The following is a 26350-nucleotide window of genomic DNA, read 5'->3' as shown; positions in this document are numbered from 1 at the left end:
TTGTACCCCCACTAAGTTTTGGGGGGTGGTTTGTTTCTTTTTTTGTTTGTTTGTTTGTTTGTTTTTTTCTTTTCCCTCCTTTGGAAACAAAACACACACAAAGCCCCACATGTATTTAATTTTCAGTGTCAGAAAACTGACATTTAGGAAATGGAGACTATTGTCAACAAACTTACCAGTGTTGTCGTGGTCTTCAGTACTGAAGAAAGTACTACTATGGCAGTGGAATAGTAAGCTGGATTCTCTTGCAGTCTGTGTTTAATTAGATTTATTAGCAATCCCATTAATAAAGTGTTTAGTTTTGCTGTCACTGTGCTATGCAACCTTATTGAAGATATGGGGTGAGAGGGGATATAAGAGGGAAGAGTCAAGCCTGCAGAGTCTACGTTACCCATGACTGATGGTCAGGCTAAAAAGAGTAAGTCTTGAGTTGCACATTCCAAGCTTAATTTCAGGATTCTCTTCTCTTTTCTGGAGGGCTGAAGGCAGACCTGGATTACTTACAGTTATACAGCACTACAAGTCAGTAATCAAGAAGTGCCAACTGCTGTGGAAAAAGCAGGTGGACTTTTTTTTTTTAACATCTTTAGTGTCTGGTCAGGTTCTTGCTGGCAACAAAGATGAGACCCGTTTGCCAGCCTTTGTTTTAGTTAGACTGAAAACGTGTTACGAGATAAAGGCATCTTGGCCACCTTTTCTTCATGTTAAAGGACGTGAACTAAACACCTACAGCAGAACAAAAGTCTAAACCAATCTCTGATCATAGAGTCCCCGTCCCGTCCCCGTCCCCCCCGTAGAGGTCTAGTGAAAGCTTCTTGCAGAACCTTACAGTTCTTTCTGTTGGGATCTGCTTGTCTGTAATTATTTTGATTATGAATTTAAAAAATGCAGTACACTTAAAATGGACAAGGTTCAGGGCCCTGCATTGGTAAGTACTGTCATGTAGGGAGTGTGGTGAAAGACATCGGATGACCTAGGGTGGGCATAAATGGAAAACATATTCAGCAATGATAGCTCCAACCATCAACACACTCCTTTCTGCAAAGAATGCTATTAGCACTTCTCTGTAACTATGCTGAGTTGCTGACAGTATCTTGCCTTTCAAATTTGACTCCCTTGTACTATCCCACGTAGGTATAATTACATGAAGGTAATTATAACTCACCCTTACTCTTCCTTACTGCTTAACTACCTCTGTGCATTTGGAACTTACGATGTTATGAGTCACTGAGCTTCGCAGTCCCGCCAAGTCAAGTCATCCAAACTGGGGATGAGAGGGAGTTACAGATAAATATCACAAGTGTCTTCTATGCTGCAGAAAACCTCCAGCCACTTACAAAGGCTTTTGAACGTACGCCTTGCATAAAGGCATATCACTTGTATTCCGTGAGCTTGACTGACTACATTTCTTTGAAATGGTTACTTAGTTAAGGGGTAAAATAAAAATGTATATAACAGGAAGTCATACCTTAAGAGTCAGTGGTTAGCCTGGATTGTGCACTGGCTCTTCCAAACGTGACAGTGGTCGTTCAGCTGTTTGAGTTGCATGCTGTATGTTAGGAGGTATAAGGAGACCTCATTTCTCTTATTAGCAAATGCAACATTTCTGCAGCTGCAAAAATATTAATGAGTTTGCATAAAACTTACTTCATCTTTAAAAGCAAAGGCTGACATGCACAGTGAGCGTTATTCATGATGCTTGCCTTTTTGCCTGTTCAAAATGGTATGTGCAAGCACCTGCAAGTGTAGCTTTTTCACATCAAGAGTGATGCATGCTTTATCTGATCCCTTTGCAAAGGTTTTTTTCCTTTTCCTTCCTGCAATCTGTTAGTGAGCAGGAAGTGCTTAAGTATTAGGGTTGCAATGTACAACTGAACTCCTTTTAATCTGAGATCACTTTAATGTTCTGCTTAGTAGCATAAATCCTAGGCACTGCACTTAAAGCAAAATAAAAGAAGTTGTTTAGTAGTATTTTCCAATATTTTCCCTTTATTGATTTCTCTAGAAACCTTTTTTTTTTTTTTCTCCATTTGCAGTAATTCAGTGTATTTTCATCTATGGCTGCAAAACAGAACTATTGCATTGCTAAGCATTTATCCATTTCCTTCTCATTATTTGAGAAACTTGCAGAACCCAGGGTTAAAGGAAGCAGCAGAATGAAGAGAAGATGTATTGTCTTCAAATGAAATAGCTGTCAAGACAAATTCTCTCCCTCCCTTCTTTTGAAAACTCAAAATTCTTTTTCACAAGAACTGAATTATTAGGCTTTGCAATTGCACATTCCACAGCCAAGACAAAAGATTTCAAGCCCTTTTATAAAGACATAGTACAATGTAACTATAAAATACCACACACACCAACTTGAGGCTTGTAGACTTCATTGCTTCTGGGGACCTCGCTTTTATGTCTTCCTGTTCCTAGAGTTTGTGCCTTTGCATAGGTTTCAAAAGTCATTCAATCAACGCTTTTCAATGAGGTAGACTTAACTGCACTTGAAACCTCCCTAAGTGATGTTTATATAACATTTTTCATAAAAACCCTTCCATTCTAGAAAATCTGAAAAGTTAATAGAGTAATTTGTTTTGGTGCTTCACTGTCCTTACTTCTAGACTCCTAATTTCTTGCCTAAATCTCTCTTGCTTCAGGTTAAGTCTTTTATTCTTTGTGCTATCCCCTGTGGGGATTATAGTACACTTCATTCTTTTTGTCTTAGATGAAGTGTTGCATGCTTGAAGACAGTGGATCATAATGTCCCCTCAGAGTTTTCTCAGATCTAAGCTAAACAGCCTAAATTCTTTCCAAGTCTTTGGATGCATTTCCTATACCTATTGTCATTTTTTTTTTTTTCTCTCTTCTGGACCTTCTCTAATTGTTCTGCCTTTTCCGTGAACTGTAGCACGCAAAACAATAACCAAGACTTTAGCTGAGTTCTTAAGAAAAATGGGTGAATCTCCATAAATGTCCATGTAGTACTCTAACAGCATACCTCAGTGTAGCACTTCATATTTTCTTCAATGCTGTGATGATGTGAATTGCAGGTTGAACATGAATCAGCTGTAGCTCCTAGATCCTTCTTGGCGCAAGTCCTAGGCAGTTCTCATTCTATAGCTGTGCATTTTATTGCTTCTGTGAGTAGAATTTGACACTAGTTTCTTCTGTCACCTTACCTACTTTAGATATTGCCATGTGTCTTCATGACATTTCCTTGTATTTCAGGGATTATTTGTGTCATCTCCATCCAGGTTCCTGGGAGTGTCTCCACCTTGGTATGCCAGGGTCCCTGCTTTAAAATGTCAGGAGTCTTGTACGTTGAGGTCCTCCTTTCATCTTCCAGATTCACTTGTGCTTTTGTTCCATGCCTTCCTCTCTCCTTCCCAGCCCTATCAGTGTGAGGATAGTCAGTTTAAGGTGTTATCATCCTAGGACCATGTAAATGCAGCTGAGATGAGGAAGTTCCTGTAAGATGGTGGTGGCTAACATTTGCTAGCTTCTTCATCAGTAGAGCTGTTTGGGTTGGCCAAGCAGCTGCTGGGATGCTGTGTAATCTTTCCCCATCCAGTTTTAACCAAAATTGGCATATACAGCCAATTAAATTCCTTTAAATCTTCATGTTGGAACCCAAGACCATCATGACGTTTAACATCACAGAATAGACTGTAGAATATAAGATCTTGCTTAGCTCTGCTTGTAATAAACAAAACTGATGTAGTCTCTACTTCAATTTTTCTTTCTTTTTTTTTTTTTCTTTTTATATCGCTGGCGCATTGAAATTGGAGTCTTGCTGTTGGATTTCCATACTTGGCACCTGTCCATTGAACCCATCATGCCTGCCCCTTCATTTTCCTCTCCCTGTGCCAGCGCTTGCATCACTGTGGTTGTTTATTGCCTGTCCCTGGGTTCAGTTGCTACTTCAGATCTGTCCCTCATGCTGAGTTTCCCAGCCTACTTAGGTTTGAAGTTCCTACTCTCGGCCTCCTCTTGGTATAAGTAACAAGTCAATAACACAGTAATTATTTCAATGACCTAGGCAATTACCAAGTAAGAACCATTTATTTAAATGATGACAGAACCTTCCTAAGTAAACAGATTGATAAGGTTTTTTTTTTTAGAAAAGAAAGAAGACATATGGGGATAGATAGATCTGGAGTGTGCATTTACTATATATACACTAGTATATTTATCACAAATTTCAATATACAACTTAAAATCACTTTGTAGAATTACAAATGATGTCAAACTCTCTGGATCTTATGTACCAGAAGCACACGTTATTATATAATAATGTTGTAAACCAAAAATACATTTCTTAGTAAGACAGTTGAATAATTCTGCATGTTAATTTTAGTTGAATAAATGTCATGAATGCACTAAGCCAGGCTGTTTTGATGAGCAGTTTCTTCATTCATAAAGAATTTTTTCAGAAGTAAATTTTTTTGTTTATTTAGTAGCCATGGCTTAATTAAGAATGTTTGCATTTTCTAAGGCTATATGATATACAATAAGAAGTACCTTTATGAGGATGAGCCAGTGAGAACTAAAGCATTCTGTGGCTTAAATGAGAGGAGTATTACAAAATCGGCATATGTAAATTAAAGTCAGGTAACTATACATTTGGAGAAGTGGCATTTTTCTTAATATTTTTATGAAATTAATCCTTCAGCCTCTCACAGGAAACTCATGTGTGTCTGGTAAATACTTTGGGTAAAAGTCAGGTTTTGGGGGTTTTTTTGTTTGTTTTTTTTTTTTTCCTTCAGACTCAGACCTTGAACAAAGAAATCAGTTGGTCAGATAGGAAACTTCAGTAGATCAGTTTCATGAATTAATTCCACTACTAATTTCTATAAAATAAACAGTCATAGATTTGCATTAACACTATAAAATTGAAGTGAAATAAGTATTTTAAAACTAGGTTTATGTTGAATTTGTTAATGATTGTGAGAGAAGGCAAAGCAATCACACTTGTAGAACAACTGCTTGAAAATGGGACATCTTTTCACTAAAAGAAAAAAAGAAATCGCCATGTAAGAATTTACAAAACATGAAGAGTTTTTAAAACAAACAAACAAAAAAATCTGCATGAATTTCATGTATTATATGTACATTTGTATAATCTATAACCAGCTGACAGGAATGCAAACTATGCAGACAAGCTGATAAATATATATATATTTTTTAAAGAGGAGTTTAGCCTCAGACTGTTCCCCTTCTGTTATGACTTCTATTGAGATCTCCTCTTTATAATCCTATGACTTAAGATTCAAGTCATACGTGAGCTGTTGCAGCTTAATGAGTTACTGTGTCAGCTGAGATGCTGAAAAAGACCTCGGACATGCTCCAAGTACAGCAAACATGAGCTAAAATACATTAGCTTAAATCTCCAAAACATTTTTATTTTATGTTTGCTACAAACTAAAAGCTCGCATTGAGTAGGTTACCATGGATCAGCTGATATTTAGAAATGTATTTTTCTGCCATAAGTTATGCTAGGTAAACCCTCCGTGACATAAATCAATTGCACCACTTGCATGTGGTGGTAGTATCTGGCAGCAGGTCTTCATTATATTGTCTTTTTTCATGCAGATTGGGAGCAATGTATACGTGAAAACAACATTTTAAAAGAGAATCCTGTATTGTCTCTGCTCCAAAACCCTTGCATGCCAAAGGAAACTGTTGTGTTGATCTGCTTTCTGAAAGCAAGCGGAAGTCAAGGATTTGGGGTTTTAATATTAAAGTGATGTAGTCACTAGTAATATGAATGGTAATAAACTTCTGAACACATAGGGTGGTGGTATAGATTCATAAAGATTAAGGAGCTAGGGAGGTGCAAAAAAGTTGAATAATTTAATGAAAGTGTGAGTTGGAGTTGACCTTGATAGTTTTGGGGTTTTTGTTTTGTGGTTTGGGTGTGGTTTTTTTTTTTTCCATTTAATAACAGTGGGAGCTTTTGTTAACCACATAATTTTCAGCTAGTTTATGAGTTCTTTTCTGGAAAATACTCCCCATATAAAGGAGCTTACTTCTTAATCTAACTTTCTTCTTTATTGTTGTATAAGAACTTCATCAGTCTTACCTGACTAGAGACTAGCTAAAGGAATATTCCCCTCTGTAAGTAAGTGATGGGAGTAATCCCATACTTCTCCACCAGCATGTGTGGCTGCTGGATTGAGGCTTACTCCCTCTTCAGCTGTGACCACTATTACTACTTTCAGAAGAACAGCTCGTCTCCAGCCGAGATGAGGTGCTTGTGTGTGACTACCTGTAAATGGGTAGAAAATACAACATAAGCACCACGTTTCAGAGCGTAGTAGGTAGCATGTGTGGTCATGGGATCCTCTCATCGCTGTCGACCTTTCTAGCCTTTCTCCTGCTCTCAGGCTGTAGAACAGAGCCATGTCTGCACGTGACCCAGGCTGAGGTACTATGTTAGCCCAAATTACATTGTTCTCAACATGGCAGCTCATATGTCAAAACCCCTCTGGGTGAGACTTCTGCTGGTGGTTCTTGCATATTGCTTAAGTGCTTCTGAAGGAGAATTTCGGGCATCTGAGTTGAAGTATCCTTCTGATATGCTGGAAGATCTGAGCTGACTATAAAAGACATAAGAATAAAATTAGGAAGTGCTGCTTTTCTGGTCACAGCTTTTTTCCATACTTCCAGGTCATGCCCAATTGCCCAGTTTACTTTGCAGATAAGAGTGCTTCCTTTAAAGGCTCACTAAATAAAATAGAAATTCAGCCATCTTTATTTGGGGGAAACAGGGCTAAGTTGAAAACTAGTTTTTGAAGATGCTGATGTTAACAGAAGAGCTTCTTTTACAACTTCTCTTCAGTTTCAGCTTTCTGTGAGGACAAGTCATCCCATTTTCTGTTCATACACAGCTACAGCAATGATTTTTGTATCAGAAGTTCAGTGTTTTATTTCGATCCAATGAGAAATGTCACAGACAAGTAAGCCCAGGGAAACAGGGGAAGCTGTCTCTACAGTGAGTCAGCCGATCCAGGAGAAAAGTCAGAAGCTAGATGGAGAAGCTTTTTGGGTGTGAGTAATTGAGCTGGCCTCTGGAAGGAGAAATGCAGACAAGCTGCTTATCTCTCTTTGTGAGCAATCATGAGTTTCAAATCTGTATCTCTCTTTCCCAGAGTCTTTTAGCTTCTAATGTCTAAACTCCAGGCTGGAGAGTAGTCCCTTTTATAGAAATTTGGGTAAACTTTGGCCTTGGAGGAGGGAGGCTGAAACCAGCCAACACTCCGTGTGCACATCTGTCTAATATTGCACATAAAAGTCTCTTTTGCACTTTTCCCTTTCTGTCTGGCTGAATTGCAAAATGTGATTTTTTGGTCCTTGAAATCATGATAACCAATGACCTTGGCTTTTCTGAAGGTCTTGTGCAGTTGATGGACCGTTGGCCCTGGCCGCTCTGAAAGCGTGGCGGTGCCCGCCGGGGTAATGATTGGTGTTGTGGTGTGATGTGGGTAGTGAAATCCCTCCTTACTCAGGAGGCAGAGTGCTGTTGCTGCCCTCAAGAAACAGGAAAGTTTACGGGGGATGTTAGTATCTGATTCTTTAAATAATGGGAGCTGGAGAGGAAGGCAGAAGTAGGGTTGTTTTCATCTTCATTACCCAGTCAGTAGCCTATCCAGCATTCCCTGCATGTCCAAGTATGGATCCTCGTTTTGACTTCAGTATTTGTTGGCTTAATTCTTCTGTTGAGATGGGATACTTCCAGTAGACAGAAACAGGATTTAAATATGTTCAGAAAAGGAATGCACAGATAGGATAGAAAAGAATTAAGTAAGGAACTCTCCCACATGTTATGAAACTGTGTGAAAGTATTTGGCTCACCAGTGCACAGAAATACTTGTAGAATTTGGGGCTGTACTGGGAAAAACTCCACACGTGTTCCTCCATGAGGAGGGAAAAACAACTATGCTTGGTTAAGGTATCCTTTTTAAGAGAGGGCTGTCTTCATCATGTGTTTCCTGGAACCAACTGATTAGGGTGGCTGAAGTAATACATTCAAGTGTATTGCTTTAAGAGGGCTTTCAGAAACCATGGATTCCTCAATTTGTCCCATAGCTTTGTGAAACTCAAGATCATTAGGAGGAAAGAAGACTATTGCCCGTCATCTCTTAGGAAGAGCAAGCTGCTGAGGTTTTTATCCGGCTTGGAGGTGGAAGGGAGCCGTTAGCAGGGTTAGTGGTTGGAAGAGCGTAGGGCACAGGAGGGATGGACTGGAATGGTGCTCAGCAATCCACGTGGGCTCTCTCTCCTCTACAGTAAGACTTGCCTTTCATTCTGTTTCACTTTTAATTTTGAGAAAGATAGTTTTGCTTTTCAGATGTGATTGATCTCACTGGAGATGATAAAGATGATCTTCAGAGGGCAATTGCCTTGAGTTTGGAGGAATCAAACAGGGCATTCAGGGAGACTGGAATAACAGATGAGGAACAAGCCATTAGCAGGTAAACGAACAACTTATATAAAGCAGAAATTAAAGAGTTGGAGATTGGCCTGTATTGCTTTTTTTAACTTTTAATTTAACAAAGAATAACTTGTTTACTTTCACTTGTGCTACTGATATGCCTGGCTTCAGGATGTTGCTTTAATGTATTGTATGTTCTACACTGGAAAATAGTCTATTATGTGTGGGCTAGGATTTAATAGTATGTTTCATATTGATGTATTTGTTTAAATATTGAGGAAGTGGATGGCGATAGAGGATATATGGTCATATTTAAATAGGATCTAAAACTAAAAGTTTCTCTTGTGTATCAGGTAAAAAGCAATGAAAACAAAATATAATTAAGAAGCTAAAAAAATTATTTGTCCTGTTTTTTGCAGTGTTCATTTTACAATAACATTTTCTTACCTCTGGGCTAAGGCTGAGACTGAGGGAGGGGGTAGTAATGCTATGACTTGAGTATACTAAGAGCAGCTGCTGTATTTTAGCTGATAAAGTATGTTATTAACCTATTTAACAAATAGGATTTGTAAGCTTTGAGTGAAGTTAACTACTTTGGTTTAAAGTTTTATGAACTTTCTCAACTGGGGCATGATAAGAGTCTGTAAGTTAACTTTTGATCAGATTTTACAATAACTTTTTGTACAGTGTGTGTTTATATGTAAATATAGATATTATTATGAAATATTTGGGACTTGAACTAAGCCTGGGTGTAGGGTTGTGTGGGAGGAGTGTTGGGTTTTTTCATCTGTGGCTGGCCTTGGGCAGAGTGTTGGTTTTTTTCATCCGTGGCTGGCCTTGTCCTAGGGGAACAGGGCAATGATTTGATCCTTGTGTTAGAAGGTTAAGTACTGCCTCCTTGTAAAAGATTAATTTTATAAAAAATTTATTTAGATGGAGGAGATTCACCACAATAATGCTTTTCCTCAGTTCACTGTATTTGACAGACTAAATAGCTTATCAGAAAAGTCCAACTCTGAGAATATGGAGACTTACTTCATCCACAGTCGTCATCTTTTTCCTTTTGAAAAATAAATGTACTAATTGTGAGAATAAACATACCCTTACCTTGCTCCTCCTATTTGTGATAAAAGCCATCTTGTTATATGAGTTTAAGATAGCATATTTTAGGAGAGAAGAGTGGGATGAGAGGGATTTATATTCTCATTAATTTGAAGAAGATTTTAAGGGGTTGATTTTTTTTTCTAAGAGCTCAGTATGTGCATGTATACAAGATTATAGTGGAAGTTCTGTCCAGTTCTGATTCAGAAGTTCAGCTCTTGCATGTTCCTTTTTGAAGGACACAATTGTCATAATTAGAGAGTCGTGATTTAGGCAGACACTCAGAGAGATGGACCTATTTCTGGATATAGGAAATCTTTTTCCCTTTTTTTTTTTTTTTTTTTTCCTTTCCCTTCCCCAGGCTTTGACTGCTTCTGCTGTGCTCACTTCTTGGGAGTCTCAATTCTTTAGTTTTTTTTGTGTAGACTTTGTTTTTCACTTCTCAGAGTAAAAAGCCCTTTTTGGTCTTATCTGCTTCACCCATAACGAAGTATTATAAATACATTCTACTTAAATTATGGTGTATTTTTTCTGGTTGCAGAAAATAAAAGTATGCCTTTTTTTTTTGTATGTACAGAGACATGTAGACAATCTGTTCAGTTATATACAGAGAAAAAAAATGTTGGTCTTCTGATGAAACAGAGACGTATATTTGATGGCAAAATTGTGCACGATAGCAAACTAAGAGCTTGTTGCTACCAATGGGGATATGGCCTGCACACTGAAAACATATTCTGTACTTGCTGTAGTATTCTCTGGAGCATTTGTTGCATGAATTCATCTCCCAAAGCCATACAAAAATATTAACTAAAAGATCCAGAGTGTATCACGGCACAAGAAAGGGAAATGGGACTTTGCTTGTGAATGGATGCAGAGAAGAGTGAGAATCTTGGGGGTTTTGGCAGCATTGGGGTATTAGATCAACTCAGTTACATACCAAGATACACCCTGAGCTGATAGCAAATTATGTCAGAGTTGTACCCATGCAGGAAGTTCAGAATTCTTGAATTCTTGATCTGAACTTTTCCATCAGTTTCCTTAAGGACAGGACTTCAGACTGGTTTGTTTTGTTTGCCTTTTTTTTTTTTTTTAATTTAAAAAAAAAAAAAAAATCACTTTGTAGTTAACACCCCACAGAAGAATGTTGGCATTCCAATAGAAAGCACAGTATCTGTGCAGGACTTCGCAAAACAAAAAGTAGAACGCTGTGGTTGTAAACAAGTCACACTACAGCCATTTACTTTTGTTTTTCCTAGGTTAAATAAGAAGCAGAAATCAAATAAGAAGTCAATAATAAGCAAATTAAACTATGGAAGTCTTTCATTTTTAATAATGTAGGATGTGTGCATACTTAAATAGTTTTTGGTGTGGAAGATTTTTTTTTTTTCTTCAAAGGTATTCATAGTGGTTTGGAACCTAATTTGCACTGATTTTGTTAAGGTTTCCAAGGGAGCATTAATGGAATTTCTTGACTTGTGTAATTAATGTTGTAATGCACGTAGAATTTGTCTTCCTGAATGTAATTGCCTTGTGCTACTTAATGAGGACAGATCTGATTACTATGTAGGTGTTGAGAGGAGTGCAGCTGAAATGTCCAAGTGTCCAAGCTGAACATCTTGTACATGGCATGTTTAAAGTTGTGGTTTTGGGTTTTTTTGTTGTTGTGTTTTTTTTTTTTTTTTACTATTCCCTCTTTAAATTTTCCAGGGAAATGTGCATGATCAGTGTATGTCCTAATATGAAGAAGTTTCTCCTGTTTATATTACTTTTCATGGACTGAAGGAGAATGAGGCTAGCCAGATAGGGCTTCACTGGGGAAGCTAGTAAGATATGACTGAAAGGAGAAATTAGTTGGCCTGTGTTGTGCCTAGGGTAGTAGCCGTATTAAAATGAGAGCCCATACTATAAGTGCATAAGGATCTGCACAACCCCTAGGCATTTTTTTGTTTTGTTTTGTTTGTTTTTTGTAACATTGTCATTGAAACTGCTGAAGGCTCTGCACTGTGGTTAAGCATTGTGTGCATAGATCAAAGGTGAAACTGGGGAGGGATGTAGGGTTGGGGATATTCCTGGATGTCCAGCTGTAAGACAGCCACAGTATAAAGACCTTTCCTTGATCTTTTAGCTGAGTAGCCTGCTGGAGCGGGCTTTTCTGCAGCATGTTTAGTGGGCTTCCTCCAAATGGTTTGGTTGAACTTTCATGCTGTGGACTCGCTTTGCTCGGAGCTTATTGCGTTGTCTGGCTAGCCCCGTGCAGGCAGCTCTGCAAAGCTGCTTGGCTGTGCCCAGCTTGTTATGGAGAGAAATAAAATACCGCGTTCAAGTCCCATGCCAAGCCTGGCATTAACTGACCCTCACTCCAGCGTTTCCCTCCAAACAAGATTCCAGCACTTGGAGGTGGGGAAGCCTTTGGTCCCGTGAGGCTAGAGACATGCCATACCCTGCACGTAGCTTATGGCTCTGCTGCTAGCGACTGCTGCTGTGGTCTCCGAGGGCTGAAAAGAGGGTGTTATGGCTGTGTAATTGCTAAATTCTTGTGCTAACTTTCTGGAAAGATGCTCATTTTGTTGAGAGCGATGTGCAAGTAAGATGCTTTGTAAAGGTAGTCTCCCAAATCAGGACTGTATGAATATAATGTAGTGAACATTATAGCATACGATGTATACTCACTATGCTGGTAAATACATTTATTTATGTAGCTTTTGAGCTGATCATTAGGTTCCTGTTTACTGTGCTCACTTTTACTTCAGTTTGCATCACAGCTATCATTATGGCTGAAAATGAATTTGGCACGTAGGGTGTGCAGCTATTGTATGTGCTCTCTGAGGACAGATAATGTTATGAGTAAAATAAGGAAAAATATCATGAAGCCTTGAGAATGAAATACTTTGTTGGAAACAGATTTGAGGTGGAACTAGAGATAAGGAAATCCCTCACCTGCTAAAGAAATACAAAAACAAATGCAAGGAAGAAATTTTAGTAGGTAATTAAGTTGATCAGTGGTAATACCCTTGGGGTCAAGGAACTATTTCAGTTTGAGAATATACATTTTTCTGGACTTGAATCTTGAAATATCTTGAAATATTCTTGAGCTGGCGGGGAAGTTAGATTGTTTCCTTAAAACAAAAGTGGTATGGAGTAGGTATTGTAGTCCTGTTACAACATCATTCTAAATTTATTCTAGTCTGTCAGAGTTTTCCCGTCAGTTTTAAAGGTCCCTTCAATTTACTTTAAACAAGAGTTTAGGTAATTCTACCTGAATGAGAAATTATTTGAAATATGTATGACATTTGTTTTCAATTAATTTTTAATGTCCCCATAAATAAATTTTACGCTCAAAGCAGAGATACACTGGTCATTTAACACTTTTAAAGGATTGTATCAGTGAGAAGGGAAATGAATTTGTTTCTTTACATTTTGGGGTTTGCTTAGGAGATAACATTATCATTGCCAGTGTAAGCGTCTTCTACCACTGAAGAATCAGGTTCCATCCCTATGCATTGTTTGAAGAGATGTCAGAGCAGAAGGTCTTAGAGGATTATATACGTGTCCTTTCAGTGTCCTTTGAAAAAAGATGTGCTGCTTACGAGGTTATATGTCAAAAACTAAATATCAGAAATCAATTAATCCTTAAGAGATGACAAGTTTTAGGGTCTTCCTGAGATGTAATAATACAAAAGTGGTATTTATACCAAATGCACTCCCAAATTCTGAATGCTTCTATTTTTTTTTTGTTCAAAATAAGTAGCAATAACAAATTAGTATGTCCCCCAAAGCAGTTACCTGTAGTAAATTCATATAATGTTTAATAGTTCTTGTATATCTTGTAAGACACCTTTTCTTACTTTGACAAGAGCATAGCTTGAAACAAAAATGTAGTTAGGAAACTGAGGGTCTACATCATGTGGTGTGCGTGTGTGTGTGTGTGTCCCGCTTTGGTTTTTCTAAGGTGTTCAAACTTTGTCCTTTAGTAACTCCATTTACAGACCAGCCTAGACCTGCCTTTCTTTGATATTTAGTGAGTCTAGAACCAAAGGGGCAACCTTCCAGGCTGCACAGGCTACTTCGATGCTTGTCATGCAGCTCTGGAAATCCTGTGCTTAGCAAACGTAGTACTTCCATAGGAGCTCAGCCTTCTGTAGGATAGTTGGACTAGATGGTTGGGGATAGTAGCTGTGTCGATAGTGCACATGGCCAGGCAACTCTGCTTATTAGTTAGAGCCGTTGTTATATGACCTGAATGTATCCATCTCCATCTTTCTATTTAGAATATGTAGCTACCACAAGTTACCTTTAAGGTGTTCTTTGTCACCAGGCTAAGGATATGTGCTGATACAGAAATACTGTGTTGAGTGAAGCTTGAGTTTGGGAGCGTAACACACATCAGATCTTACTGTCTTGCGAAATATGGACATTCAGCATAAATCATGTAGGAACAGTTTCCTGCAAAGAGTGTGGTCACTGAAACATACAATTAACTCGCTGGCTGGCATTTGAAAAATTGCGGGGAGATGTCTTTCCATGGCTCGTAAAGTAATTACTTGCTAAGTAAAGCAAAAATACAGTTGCATAAGTTGCAAAAATGGAAACTGAAGAAGTGTCTTCCATTTTTGAAAGTTGCCTAGCTAACTTTGGTTTCCCATCAGTAAGATAAATATTGGTGACTTTGTGCTTTGCATACCAATAAAAGCATTTGTAGATGAAAGCACTACACTAATAGTGCTGCCTAAAATTTCTTTTTGTCGATCCTATTTGAATCTGGTTCTTAAATAATTGATGACTTGCAGATATGGCTCTTGTATCTTGAGCTCTCGCAGGGATTCAATCACTCACTGATACCATTTTCCAAAAGGTAATGGAATTACTATAACATATCTAAAAGTAAAATAGCATCTTAATTTTGAAGACATATTATTGCATATAAATTTAAAAGCAAGTTCAGCAGCAATAAGTTATGATGTAATTAAGATGTCTGTATTAGTAATTGAAGGTCGTGTACTATGTCTTTTTTTTTTTTTTTCTTTTTCTCACATTTTTCCCTCCCTTCTGTTCCCAAAGAGTTCTAGAAGCCAGTATTGCAGAAAATAAAGCAAGTTTAAAGAGGACACATCCAGAGGTATGGAGTGACTCTCCAAACCCTTATGATCGAAAGCGGCAAGACAACTGTCCAGTAGGATTAAAGAATGTTGGCAACACGTGCTGGTTTAGTGCTGTCATTCAGGTAAGCACCCTCTTCGATTTGCTGTGTATACTCTTCATTGTATTTAATGTGAGGTGAGTTATCTTATTTTAAGTGGATAACTTAAGATATCTGTTTTCCTGGGAAGTTTAGGGCACTGCATGAGGTGGTTTTGAGCATTACTTATTTATTGCATCTCTTAACATGTTCATCCATAAGTCTGAAGTGTAGAAAGTACCGTAGCATAACTAAGTGAAGTTTCAAAATGTTTCTTATTAAAAAGTTATTGAAGACAAGGAGTTGAGTCTCTGAAGATCCTGGGTGTCTGCAGCTCCTGCTGACATCAATAACAATTGTGGATGCCTAAGAACATGTGAAAACTGGATTACAGATGAGGAACAGACTTTTTATATTAAAAGCAATGCATGCAAATGACTGAAAGGGGGTGGCTGACAATGGAGGTAGGTAGAAGAAATGAGACACCCTCAATCATGGAGTGCTTACTGGAATAGCTATGAGGAAATAGATAGCTGAGTAGGATAAAAGAAGGAATAACTGATAGAGAAGGAAACTTGAGGAGGAGGAAAGTGAAGGTCTGATATGGATGCAATTGTGTCTGGTTTGGGTTGTTTTACCTAATACAGCCAATAGGTGTGCTCTTAGTCTGTTTTTGTGTATATGTAGCTGAATTAAAAGCTACCTTTTTTTAAAGATAAGGTCAGTAGGGAAATGAGTACAGATACTTCAACTTGTCTAGTGAAATCTAATGTTCTAATATCAATAATTTATTGTACATAAACTTTATGAATCCATCTTTCAAGAGATGGTTTTTTAGAAGTGATTGCTAAATCTGTATATGTTTCTGTAAATAATCTGTAGGTGTATTTATAAGCATCCAAACCCACAGAAAACTGTGGGTGAAACTGGAATACAACAGAGGGAAAAATTTATTTTTAGTCTACAAGAAGCAAATTCAGCATATTGTAACTTTTCATAATCTGATATTTTGAGAGGAAGCAAATAAAATATTTAGTACCAGTTTTTAACAATTTACTGTCAGGCTGAAGCACTTTAGATAAACTAATATTGTTACTTTCATAGTGATGGCTGTTGTACTTCAGGCTGAGTCCATTTAGATCAATGTTCTGCCTAGTAATTTCTGCAAATGGATGCTTACTGAGGAGTATAAAGTGATACTGCTCTGTTAAAACACTCCCAAGTCTCCAACTGCTTTCATCTTGAGGGAGTTTCTTGATCCTTTGCAGTTTGTTTAGTTGGTAATCCCCAGTGGACCTCTCTTTTATGTACTTGTGTCCCTTGAACGTTGCAAACTTCTTTCACCCATAGGGTCCTTTGGGTAGGAATTCCGTAGTTGTGCTCCCTGTTGTATGAAAAACCCCATTGGTTTTGTTTGGTTTTTGAACCTGGCTCCCACTAGCTTTGTCTGGTGGCCTCCATGTTTCCTGGTGGACAAGACAGTTAAAAATTGATTGCCATTACAGTTATGGACTGCTGTCATACTTTCTTTCAACAGGTCAGTGGTTTCTCTTTTCCTCCCCCCCCCGCCCCCAAGCTGACTGCTGAGTTGTTGCCTATATAGAATGTGTTCTAACCTCTCATCTGCCTTGTTGCTGTTCTCCAGATCTTTTCTAGCTCCAGTAGCATTTTAGTTGGGGGACCAGGAAAGGTCTCAAGGTGTGATTGGGCTATGAATTTATGAGGTGGTATGATGGACAGATACAGGCTCTTCAGGAAAGACAAGTAGGGATGACAAGGAAGGGTGTTCCTTGTGAAGGAGCAGCTCAAATGTATGTGGTACTTGTGAGGGACAAGATAACAGTTTAAGATGAGAGTTTGTGGGTCAGGATCAGAGGAGAGGCTGGTAAAGGTACCACCCCGTTACAGACCACCCTCCTCAGGATAAGGATGAAGCTTTTTCTAAAGCCAAGGAAGTCTCTGGATAACGGTCTGTGGTTCCCATGGGGAACTTTAATAAACATCCTGACACATGCTGGAAGTCCAACAGAGCAGGACACAAGCAAACCAGATTTCTGGAGAGTATCAAGGACAACTTCTTGATACAAATACTTCTGGGCCAACTAGGGGATCTGCTGTTCCCTAAAATGGAAGAAATGGTTGGAGATGTAGTAACATGGGTACTCTTGACTGCAGTGACCATGAAATAGTAGAGTTCAAAATCTTGATGGGAGTGAGGAAGGAGTAACAGGGTACAGACCCTAGAGTTCAGGAGAGCAACCTTTGGCTTCTTCAGGAAGTTGGTATCTGGGATCCCATAGGAGGCAGCTCTGAAGGGCAGAGGAGCTCAGGAAAGCTGGCAGCATCCTCTAATTGCAAGAAGAGTCCATTCTGCCACTCAGGGAACTCATGGCCAAGCTCCAGTGCAAACAGGCAGTGTGCAGGATCTTGAAGCAGAGATGGGCTACTGAGGAGTTTGGAAATGTTGCTCAGGCATGAAGGGATGGTGTTAGGAAAGTGAAAGCTAGCCTGGAGTTGATGCCTCAAGGGATGTCTAGGTTGACAAGAAGAGGTTTTGATGCTATGCTAGTCATAAAAGCCTGAGCAAGGAGAATGCTGTTCTGTTGCTGAATAGAGCAGGTGATTTAGTGATAGCAGGCTTAAATAAGGCTGAGGTACTCGGTGCCTTGCTTTGCCTCAGTCTTCACCAATGAGGTCTCCCAGACCACTGTGCTTCGTTGGGGGAGAGGAACTCTGAGCAGTGGTTAAGGATTGAGTCGGAGATTACTTGAGGAAACTTCACCCATATAAGTCCACAGGACCCCCTGAGCTGCATCCAGTGGTCCTGAGAGAATGGGGGGGAAGTCTTAGCAAGGCCGCTCTCTATTAATCTTTGAAAGGTCATGGAGAATCAAAGAGGTTTCTGATTAACTGCAGACAGGCCAAAAAGTCAGCCTGGGAAGCTATGGGATGGTCTGCATTAGCTGACCTTTGAGAAGATGGAGCCAGGCTTTTCACAGCAGTGCATATTGCGAGGATGAGAGGCAATGGGAGTAAGTTGAGATAAGGGCGATTCAGCCTGGATATAAGAAGCATTTTTTCCCCATGAGGACAGGCAGGCAGTGGAGGTTGCCCAGAGAAGCTGTGCAGGCTCTGTTCAACCTTGAAGGCTTTTAAGACATGCCTGGAAAAAGCCCTGAGCAGCCTGGTCTGATCTCACAGGTGACCTCCTGCTTTGAGTAGGAGGTTTGACAAGAGACTTCCATCAGTCCCTTCTGAGCTGAATTACCCTATGATTCTATAGTAATATTTCTGTTTCATTCTGTCTTCCTTTCTTAATTATTTTATTCTACTTTTAACTACTTCATGCATTGAACTGATAATTTCGTGGAACTATGTGTCATAAATCTAAAGTTTTGAGTAATACTAGTTAGCTTGGTGCCCATCATTTTCTATAAATTTTAAGGTTCCTTTCCACCACGTACCTCACTGTACACTTACCAGTGTTGAATTTAGCTTTCTTATTATGTAGTTGCTCAGTCCCGTATGATCCTTCTGTCAGTTCGTCTTTGCCAGCTCTTGTTTTTGCTACATTGCATATCTCTGTACGGAGCAAACTTGGTCGTCTTGCCACTTGCACTCTTTCCTAGATCACTCCTGAATTTTGCTTACCAGCACAGACTTCATGAATTTGCCATAACCTTGCTTCAGGCTGGAACAGATGGTTTGCTTCTGCCCTCTTTTTCGTTTCGATCGCTTATTTGTCTGTGCCTGGGCCTTCCATCTTACCTCATCACTGCTTAGTTAAAAGCTTTTGTGGAATGACAACTCCAGAAATTACTCTGAAATCCCAGTAGACTACATAAATTGGATTGCTGTTATCCATGTTCTTTTTGACTTCTTGGTGTTGGGTGGAGGGTTTTTTTTGTTGTTGTTGGGTTTTGGGTTTGGTTTTTTTATGGGCAGGATTTACTTCCATGCAGGTAATACTTAAGTAATGCTGTAGATAATGAAATGGAAAGACTCCTTTATTCGTTCTACCACCTCCCTTCCCACCAAAGTTTTCATGTTCTTAGGCCTCTTTCCTTTCAGCATCTAGTAATCTATCGAAGTGTTTGAATTTTCTGTTTTCCTGAGGTCTTTTTGTTTTCCTTGTTCATCTCTCCTCCTTTCCTTATTCCTTCATGTGCATAACTCTTTTTCCAATAGCAGAAACATTATCTTTGGTGCTAATATAAAGAAACATTTTATTCCATAAAGCTCTTTGTGGAGCTAATATGACTTGGAGTTTTACCTTCTCTGTTGTGTACTCAGATTTTACATTCCATAGTAGTCCCGAATCTCAAGATAACTGATTTTATGTGTATATGCATTTCTGTAAAAGAAATATTTATATATAGGAAACTGCAAATGTTTAAATAAATGTTTTCAAGGAAACCTGAATTTTAATTCATTAACCACAGAGATAAGAACAGAAGCTAGGGAATGTAAAAACCTATGCTAGACCTATGATCTCATGTTATTTATACCTGGTGTGCAATTTTATACCTTGAAAATGGATTATAAAGAGGACTAGCTAGTTCTTATGGTTACCACCCATATTATGTGAAAATCTGTGGCATTTGGAATTATCATGGTTCGATCCTAAAAGATCATTAAACTTCTGTGTTTAGGTCTATAGAATGTAATTCAAGTAAACCATTGAAAGATTTATAACTTCAGTTGGTTGAAAATATAGGTTATTAGTATTGTCTGCCAGCCAGGAAGACTTATGTTTCAAACAACCATCCCAGGAAATTTAATGCATGTTAATTTAGAGCATTAGCTAATACCGTATTTATTTATCCACAGGGCAGATTGACTCCTTGGGTTGCATTGACTAAGTAGAAGTATTTTCAAGCTTTCTTTAGGTGTCTCTTGAAACCTGACACATCACATAGGTCAACAATATCTAAATGTTAACTACTGTCAGTCACAATGATATATTGTGTAATATAATCTAAAACTAAATTGCAAAGAAAGAAAAATCTTTTTGCTTCTGTTTAAGGGGTGCTTGTTAAGGAAAAAAAAAAGCTTTTGACATTTTGGCAGTTTCCTTATGCAATGTATGTTGGTTTTTATAGCCACCAATTCGCTGACTTAATCAAATAATCAGTGGTTTGTTGTATTTGTATTGAGACTGAAATTCCTTAAAATACATTTGCAGTGAATGACAGCAAACCATAACAAAATTCAAACGTTGCTAGAAATACTGCCTTTTAATCTGTATTTATTTGTGCATTGGAGAAATACGCGCATGTAGAAGGCATCATCTTCTGTAGGGGAAGAGGGGAGTCTCTCTTCAGATAGCTCCAAAACAAAGTTTTGCTTTCAACAATTACATTCAGCATCATTAGAATGAACAGTAATATTTTTTTTTCCAGTGTAACTTCTAAAAATCTGTTCTGCTGTTGAAGAGTTTTGAGTTGATAATAACTTGAATTTAAAGGAGTCCCAAAGAAAATATGTCAAAACGAAACTGTATTAAAGCATGTTCACTTCTTCCTTACCTGCCAAGAAATGAATCAAGTCCCTCAACAATTTTCCTACCTCCTCTTGAACTTCTAATAAACCTACATTTTTGACAGGAGTTCACCCATACATGCTTTTGCTACTGTTCAGTTAGATTAACTTTTATGGAAGGATACCTAAATCTTGAGGCTTTAGAATATTTCTAGAAGGCTGTTTGTATGTTGGTTTTTTTTTTTTTCTTTTTTTAATTCTCATTGTAACTGCATGTATCTGCTCTTGAAATAGAACTTGAGATATCAAGTTCTTTAAAGAAACAAAACACCAATGTACTACTACGTGTTTTTACTTCCTTTTTTGCAGTAGATTTCAGTGGCTTTCGTGTAAAAAGGTAACTTCAGAATTTTCCTTGGGCTTAAGGGTTTATAGTCTGAAAATGGCTTATAAATAACACTTTATTGAGCCTGTGAAGTGGCTCCTTTGTGTCACACTGAGCACAAGTTAAGTGTTTGCAGGACGTAGAAGGCAGATAACTTGCAGAACACGAATGCACTATTGGAATCATGTCTGTTGGCTTGCTGACTCTGCAAGTTGTCTCCCAGGTGTTTTGCTTTAAGACATTGCACAAGACTAACTTTATCTTTTGGAGTTCCACGTAGGGTTTCAGTCATGTGCGAGAAGTAATGCCCTGGCAGTCCTTGCCCTTTGAAAAAGGTGTCCTGGGAAATACCAAGCAGTTGGTCGTTCAGTGAATATTGTCCACTCGGTGCACTAAGACAGATTTCTGATGAAAGGAAGAAAGTGTGTGGGGAATCACATGCAAATTGTACTGTAAATGCCGCTCTCTTTCTCCTCTCCCCAAGTCCCATTCCTAAAGTACAAGGTGCAGCATTTTCCTGGGTCTCATGACTTCCCAAGGGCCTGTCCAGATTGTAGCTCCTCCCTTTACCAAATGAGTTATCCCAACAGGACAGCTGGGGTTTGGCATCTCCACACTCTTTTCTCTGGGAGTGTGGTTAGTCATTGAAAAATGAGACATCTCTTATTTTGTTTTTTTCCTTCCCCAACAGCGCATAGCTTGCAGAGCAAAGAATTAACAAGCTACCATCTTAAAAGCATAAATCTCCATGGCTGCTCTTTAACTTTTATTTTCAGGGTCCCTAACACGATTTTTGGCATTTTACTCTCGCATTGTGTTTAGGAGCAGCCTTCTTGCTTTCCTGATGTCAATATATTTGGGGTTAGGATCTCATTTGATCATAAGCTTTTAGTTCTGGGAAGAAGCAAGACAGCTTGATGGGTGAGAATCAAGCAAGTATTTGCTTCCCAGTTGGTGGCTCGGCTATTGCTCCTACCATCTTTGAAGCAGCTTACCAGAAGTATTTAACTTCTGCATTGTTCATCCTATTTGTCACGTTGAATGGAAAGGCTTGTGGTGGATGATGTGGTAGTGCATTAATACCAAAAAGCCTATTAATTACATAATAAGAGCTGCGTATATGTACATTTTACACGACTCCCTTGCTTCCCTGGGCATGTAATGGAAGGCTGCATGCTGGAGAACATTCAGTGCACAATCCCCGTTTGAATTAAAATGGTCATTGATGGAATATTTTCTTTCCACTATTTTCTCTGTCCAATAGCCTGGGGGGTGGAATACGATATAAACTGTTCAGTAGAGCTTCATGGGCAGAGGAATAATGATGTTGGAATGTAGTTTCTTGCTTTCCCTCCCTCCATCACTCCCTCTCTTCCCCTGTTGAGTAAAGATCGACCTGTCACTTCCAAGTGCAGTCATCCTATGATATTTGCTGACAGGATATTCCTTTCCCTGCTTTTTATTATTCTCTCTGGTCTCCAGTTCCCTCGGGTTGCTTGTGTGATTTTTTTCAAACTCTTACCTTATATTTAGTTTATATAATATTGCAAAATTTCTGTTTTGAAGGGTTGGAAAGCTTTAATGGATGATGGCTTTAGCTTTGACTCATAAATTGTTGTTCATTTAATTAAAATAAAGGATACAGAGTAAGTGTTGGGTTGTGATCATATGTGTAGGTCCTAGGTTTAGAAGGGCATAAAGCCATTGCATTGTTTAGGTGTGGTGTTTAAAGTTATACCACAAACTTATTTCATGCCGCTGTGCATTTAGGCAAGAAGTTGAAAACTGTAACCATGTAAGGAAATGTTGGCTGTTATTTTATGTCCTAACAGATTTTTTTTTTTTCTTGCTTTGAACATGTAATAGAGGAGTGGTTGAATGGCATTTTTTAGTATGTGCCAAGACGCAAGTATAAAGTGAATTCTTCTGGACACATCTCATATCATACTTATCTGTCTTCTGAATTGCAGTAATGTTCCGAGTTTGTTGCTATAAACAAGTAAATGTTTTCTAAATGCAGGCTGGTAATACCATGGTGAGCTGTTTGTTTAAAATGTTGACTTAACCCAAGTCTGCTAGATGTCTTAAGTTAGTTTGACTTTCTGGATCAAACAGTATGAAAGCTGTTTTCCATCTTCTCCTATGTTACACCTCAGCCTTTTGGAAAATCTAAACATGACAGCTTAAAACTGCATTTTATACCTTGGTTTTCAGCAGTTTGGAATGCTGATGATGAATAAAATGCTGTTTATAAATAGAAATGTCCTTTTTGAGATACTTTCTAAAGCTTTTAAGATCTGGGATTAAATCTCTCTGTGACTTTGAAAATGCGAAATATTTTCCTGACCGCTACCACTGTACATGTGGGGTTGTTCTGCTGAAGTTCAGCCATGAGATAGTGTCATATCTGTCTGTATGAGTTTTGTTTCCGAGAGGGAGAGAGAAAAAACTCCTCTTCCAATACTTTCACAACTAAGTTTGAACAGGAACCTGTTCAATTCCCAGCTTTGAAGCTGTTTTCTTCTCTCCCCTTCCCTCTTCCTTACATGCAGTTCTCTAAAGAATGCAAGAATTTTCAGGAAGGCTTTTGACTGTGTCAAATTCTCAGTGTATGGAACAAGGCAATATCAGGAATATGTTTTGGGTGACTTCCTCATTTTCTTAAGGTGGTTGGTTTTTTTTCTTTTATTTTTTTCTCTAAAAGGTAGCAGACAATACACAGAGCTTAACACACAGGGCTTAAAAGAAAATGTATTTAAAATTCTCTTTAGTCTTGTTACAATAATTATTTTCTACATTGTAAGTAAAATGTGTTTAAACTAATTTTTTTATATGTATAGCAGTCAGTTTCCTTTTAGTTTAAGCATGTTAGGAAGAATTCTTGTTGTATTTATGCTTGCTGACTTCTACTGCTATGCAATGCATGCATAGACTCAAATACAGGCCTGATGACCACATTAGATGCCTGTCATGAGTCTCTAGTTTGAAAACGGGATTTACCACTTACCTGAATAAGACATGCACAAGTGGAGTAGGAGGCAGCCCCAGCGTGAGTTATAAGGAGGTGCTGGGTGGAAAGGAGCGTGGCGCAGGAGCAGAGCGGCCAGTGCAGTGGCAACAAACAGCCACTTCGTGGACTTTGCTGTGAGAAAAGTAGGTTCAAGAATGTGAACCAAAAGGTAAAATAGATCAATAAATACAAAAAGTGGGGAAGGCCTTAAAGAGGCGGGAGAAGTGATTCTCCCAAATTAGTGGTATAGAGTCCAAAAGACTTGAAAGTTGGAGAGAAGTAGACTTAGTTGCCAGTGAAGTTGCTTATGTTTTTGCAGTATGGATCTTTGCTGGACACTAATATTCAATCTGAGGCATGCTGGAGTGTTAAGTCACTAATAAGCCTAAGCGCAGTATTTAGGAGTACTTTTATTTCGAATCCTTAGCTCTTCAAATATTGATAACTAGTAAATTTAAAGTTCTTGATGTTATTGGAAGGAACATATAGTAATGTGTGCAGGTGGGAGCATACATTCCATAGCGTTCTATGTTTTCTTTGTTTTAGATTATTGGCCTGAATGAAAAGTTAACCCTAATAATGGCTGATCTATGCCACTAAAACTAGCTTGGTATACAGTAAACCACCAAAATTGTTTATAAAGTGAAGTGAGAACATAAGTCTAATTTGTCATGTTGGCAGAGGCAAAGTATTCCAAGTAATATACTTAATGACATAGGCAGAGCTCTATTTTTGCTTTTTATTTTTAGAACAATAATAATTGTATTCATTCTTTAAGATTGTTCTCTGCTTGCTATACAAAATGAAGGTAGATATGGTCTCTGCTTTGTGGCTTTAGAATCTGAATAAATGTAAAATTGGAAATGTATAAAAGGCCCCAGATGACTAAATGAGGCAAATGGGTGTTGCAATGTGTTAATGCATATATAAGCTTTCAACTTAAACAAGAATCATGTTTTAGCTAAATGCTAGTACCTGAAGCAATTCGCTTAGGAGCTCTGTAGAAATGCATACTTCTCTTTCCCCCTGCAGAAGAGCTGCTTTTCAAGCTGCACTAATAAGATATACTTAGTTTTTTGGTTACTAGCCAAATTAACTCCTTCCTAAATTTTCTTTGTCAAAATTCAAGTTAGTCTTTGTATTTTTCTCCTATTAAATCTCAAGCCTTAACACTAACTTGGACAAATTCCTAGCCAATATTTGCTGCTGATGCATGGGTATCGTTACGTACCCTTACGGTAGTTGTGGCATCCTTGCCTGTTGTTAATCCCCTTCACTTTGCTAAAAGGGAGCCTACAAACTGGCCTGCCACAAGAATAGAAATTGCACAACTTTTTCTTGGGCTGCTCTAAGAGAAACCTGAATGATGACCGCATTTCACAATATGCTGGTGGTGTTCCAGCTGTCTGCCAGTAGGTAGGTCCTATTTTGTTTGCTAACCTTAATTTTTTTTTTTTTTTTTTTTCCTTACTTATCACCTTAGGAGAAGTTTAGGTTTTCTGCAGTCATTACAGCACTGGTCAAATGTATTCATTCTGCTTGAGCATGCTAGATGATTTTTCTGCCAAATAAGAATGTTTCTGGCATTTTGCTGACTGGTTTAGAATTAGTAGCCTGAATCGCTTTAGTATGTGTTTCACAGATCAATTTGAAAGTCTGTCCTTTCTTCCAACCTTAATCTTTACGAATGGAATAGAAAGATGGCAATGTTTATAGTATTATGAAATTATGGTGTAGAAAGGTGATCAATATTAAAAATTCCTCATTTCTTGCACAGAATTTTTTTGCTTTTTTTTTTTGTTCTCAGCAGTGGAAACAAATACAAAATTGCTAGTCAAAGAAAACAAAAGGTTTTCATACATCTGCTACTGAGACAGCTGGGTTTAGTGCCCTGTGCTTACAGAACTTGCAAGAATCCATCAGAGAGAGCCTGTCTAAAGCTCTGTGCAGGCACTTGATAGGTCATCTTTTATCTAGACGCACGAGTACTGTTTTCCTAATCTCCAAGTATTGTTGATGTCAGTACCTTTACTATTTTAGGACTCTGCTGGCAGCCCTTAATGATCTGTGTTGCATGCCAAGCTTTTATGGATTTAATATGCTGACTAATTTCTATTCTTGCAGTATTAATGTAGCATCACAGTTCTTGAATGTTAAGAATTAATTCTTTACTCAAGCAACCTAAGTTCTGCCAAGGTCCTTATATCTGATAATCCTAGACATCAAGGGGGGAAAAAGGGATAGGCAGGGTGTTTTAGGTGAAACAAAGGCAGCTTATATTCTGAAACTCTGTTTGGACTCCGTATAATGAGGGTAGACATTACTTAGAGAAGTGAATGTTTTTAATGTCTTACAGTCTTGAAGCTACAACTCTACCTAGCTCTTTCTGGCATGACAGGAAATACGTCTGCATCACCACCACCTATAGCAGGGGAAAGCCACAGTATGTCTGTTGTCATTCAGCACGGTTAGTTTGAACACCCTAAACTGGCGCTGGATTTCTGTTGTTGTTCAAAAAAACAAAAACCAAAAAAAAAAAAACATAACCCGAACTTTTAGATAATTTTTCTTGCATGCATAAGTTTTGCATACTTTACATTGGTAAATTTTAAGCATATTTGATCAAGGCCAGTAGATACAGAGTATCCACATTTCAGATCCAGCCTGTTTTCTTGCACTGGGGCTCCTGACACCTTCCTGTAGCTGAAGCCAAGTGGGTGAGAGATGAAATGCTGCCCCACGCAATGTGTGTGGAAGGCCAGTGCTTTGGCCTGG

At 38.4% G+C, this 26350-nt stretch overlaps 1 protein-coding gene across 2 annotated transcripts in view; it reads left to right on the top strand.

The window, feature by feature from the left end:
• The window catches only part of USP25 (ubiquitin specific peptidase 25), a 95419-nt gene that overhangs the window by 25106 nt on the left and 43963 nt on the right, over nt 1-26350 (top strand). For both annotated transcript variants that reach the window (XM_082304384.1, XM_082304385.1), the window contains exons 4-5: nt 8339-8462; nt 14582-14744. In XM_082304384.1, coding sequence (XP_082160510.1) covers nt 8339-8462; nt 14582-14744 — 287 coding nt within the window. The remainder of the gene's footprint in view (nt 1-8338; nt 8463-14581; nt 14745-26350) is intronic.

This window comes from Platalea leucorodia, assembly GCF_965183815.1.
Source record: "Platalea leucorodia genome assembly, chromosome: 2".
In the NCBI taxonomy this organism is placed as follows: domain Eukaryota; kingdom Metazoa; phylum Chordata; class Aves; order Pelecaniformes; family Threskiornithidae; genus Platalea; species Platalea leucorodia.
The sequence above is the reverse complement of the archived record's forward strand: the minus strand, read 5'-3'. Positions and strand labels throughout refer to the sequence as shown.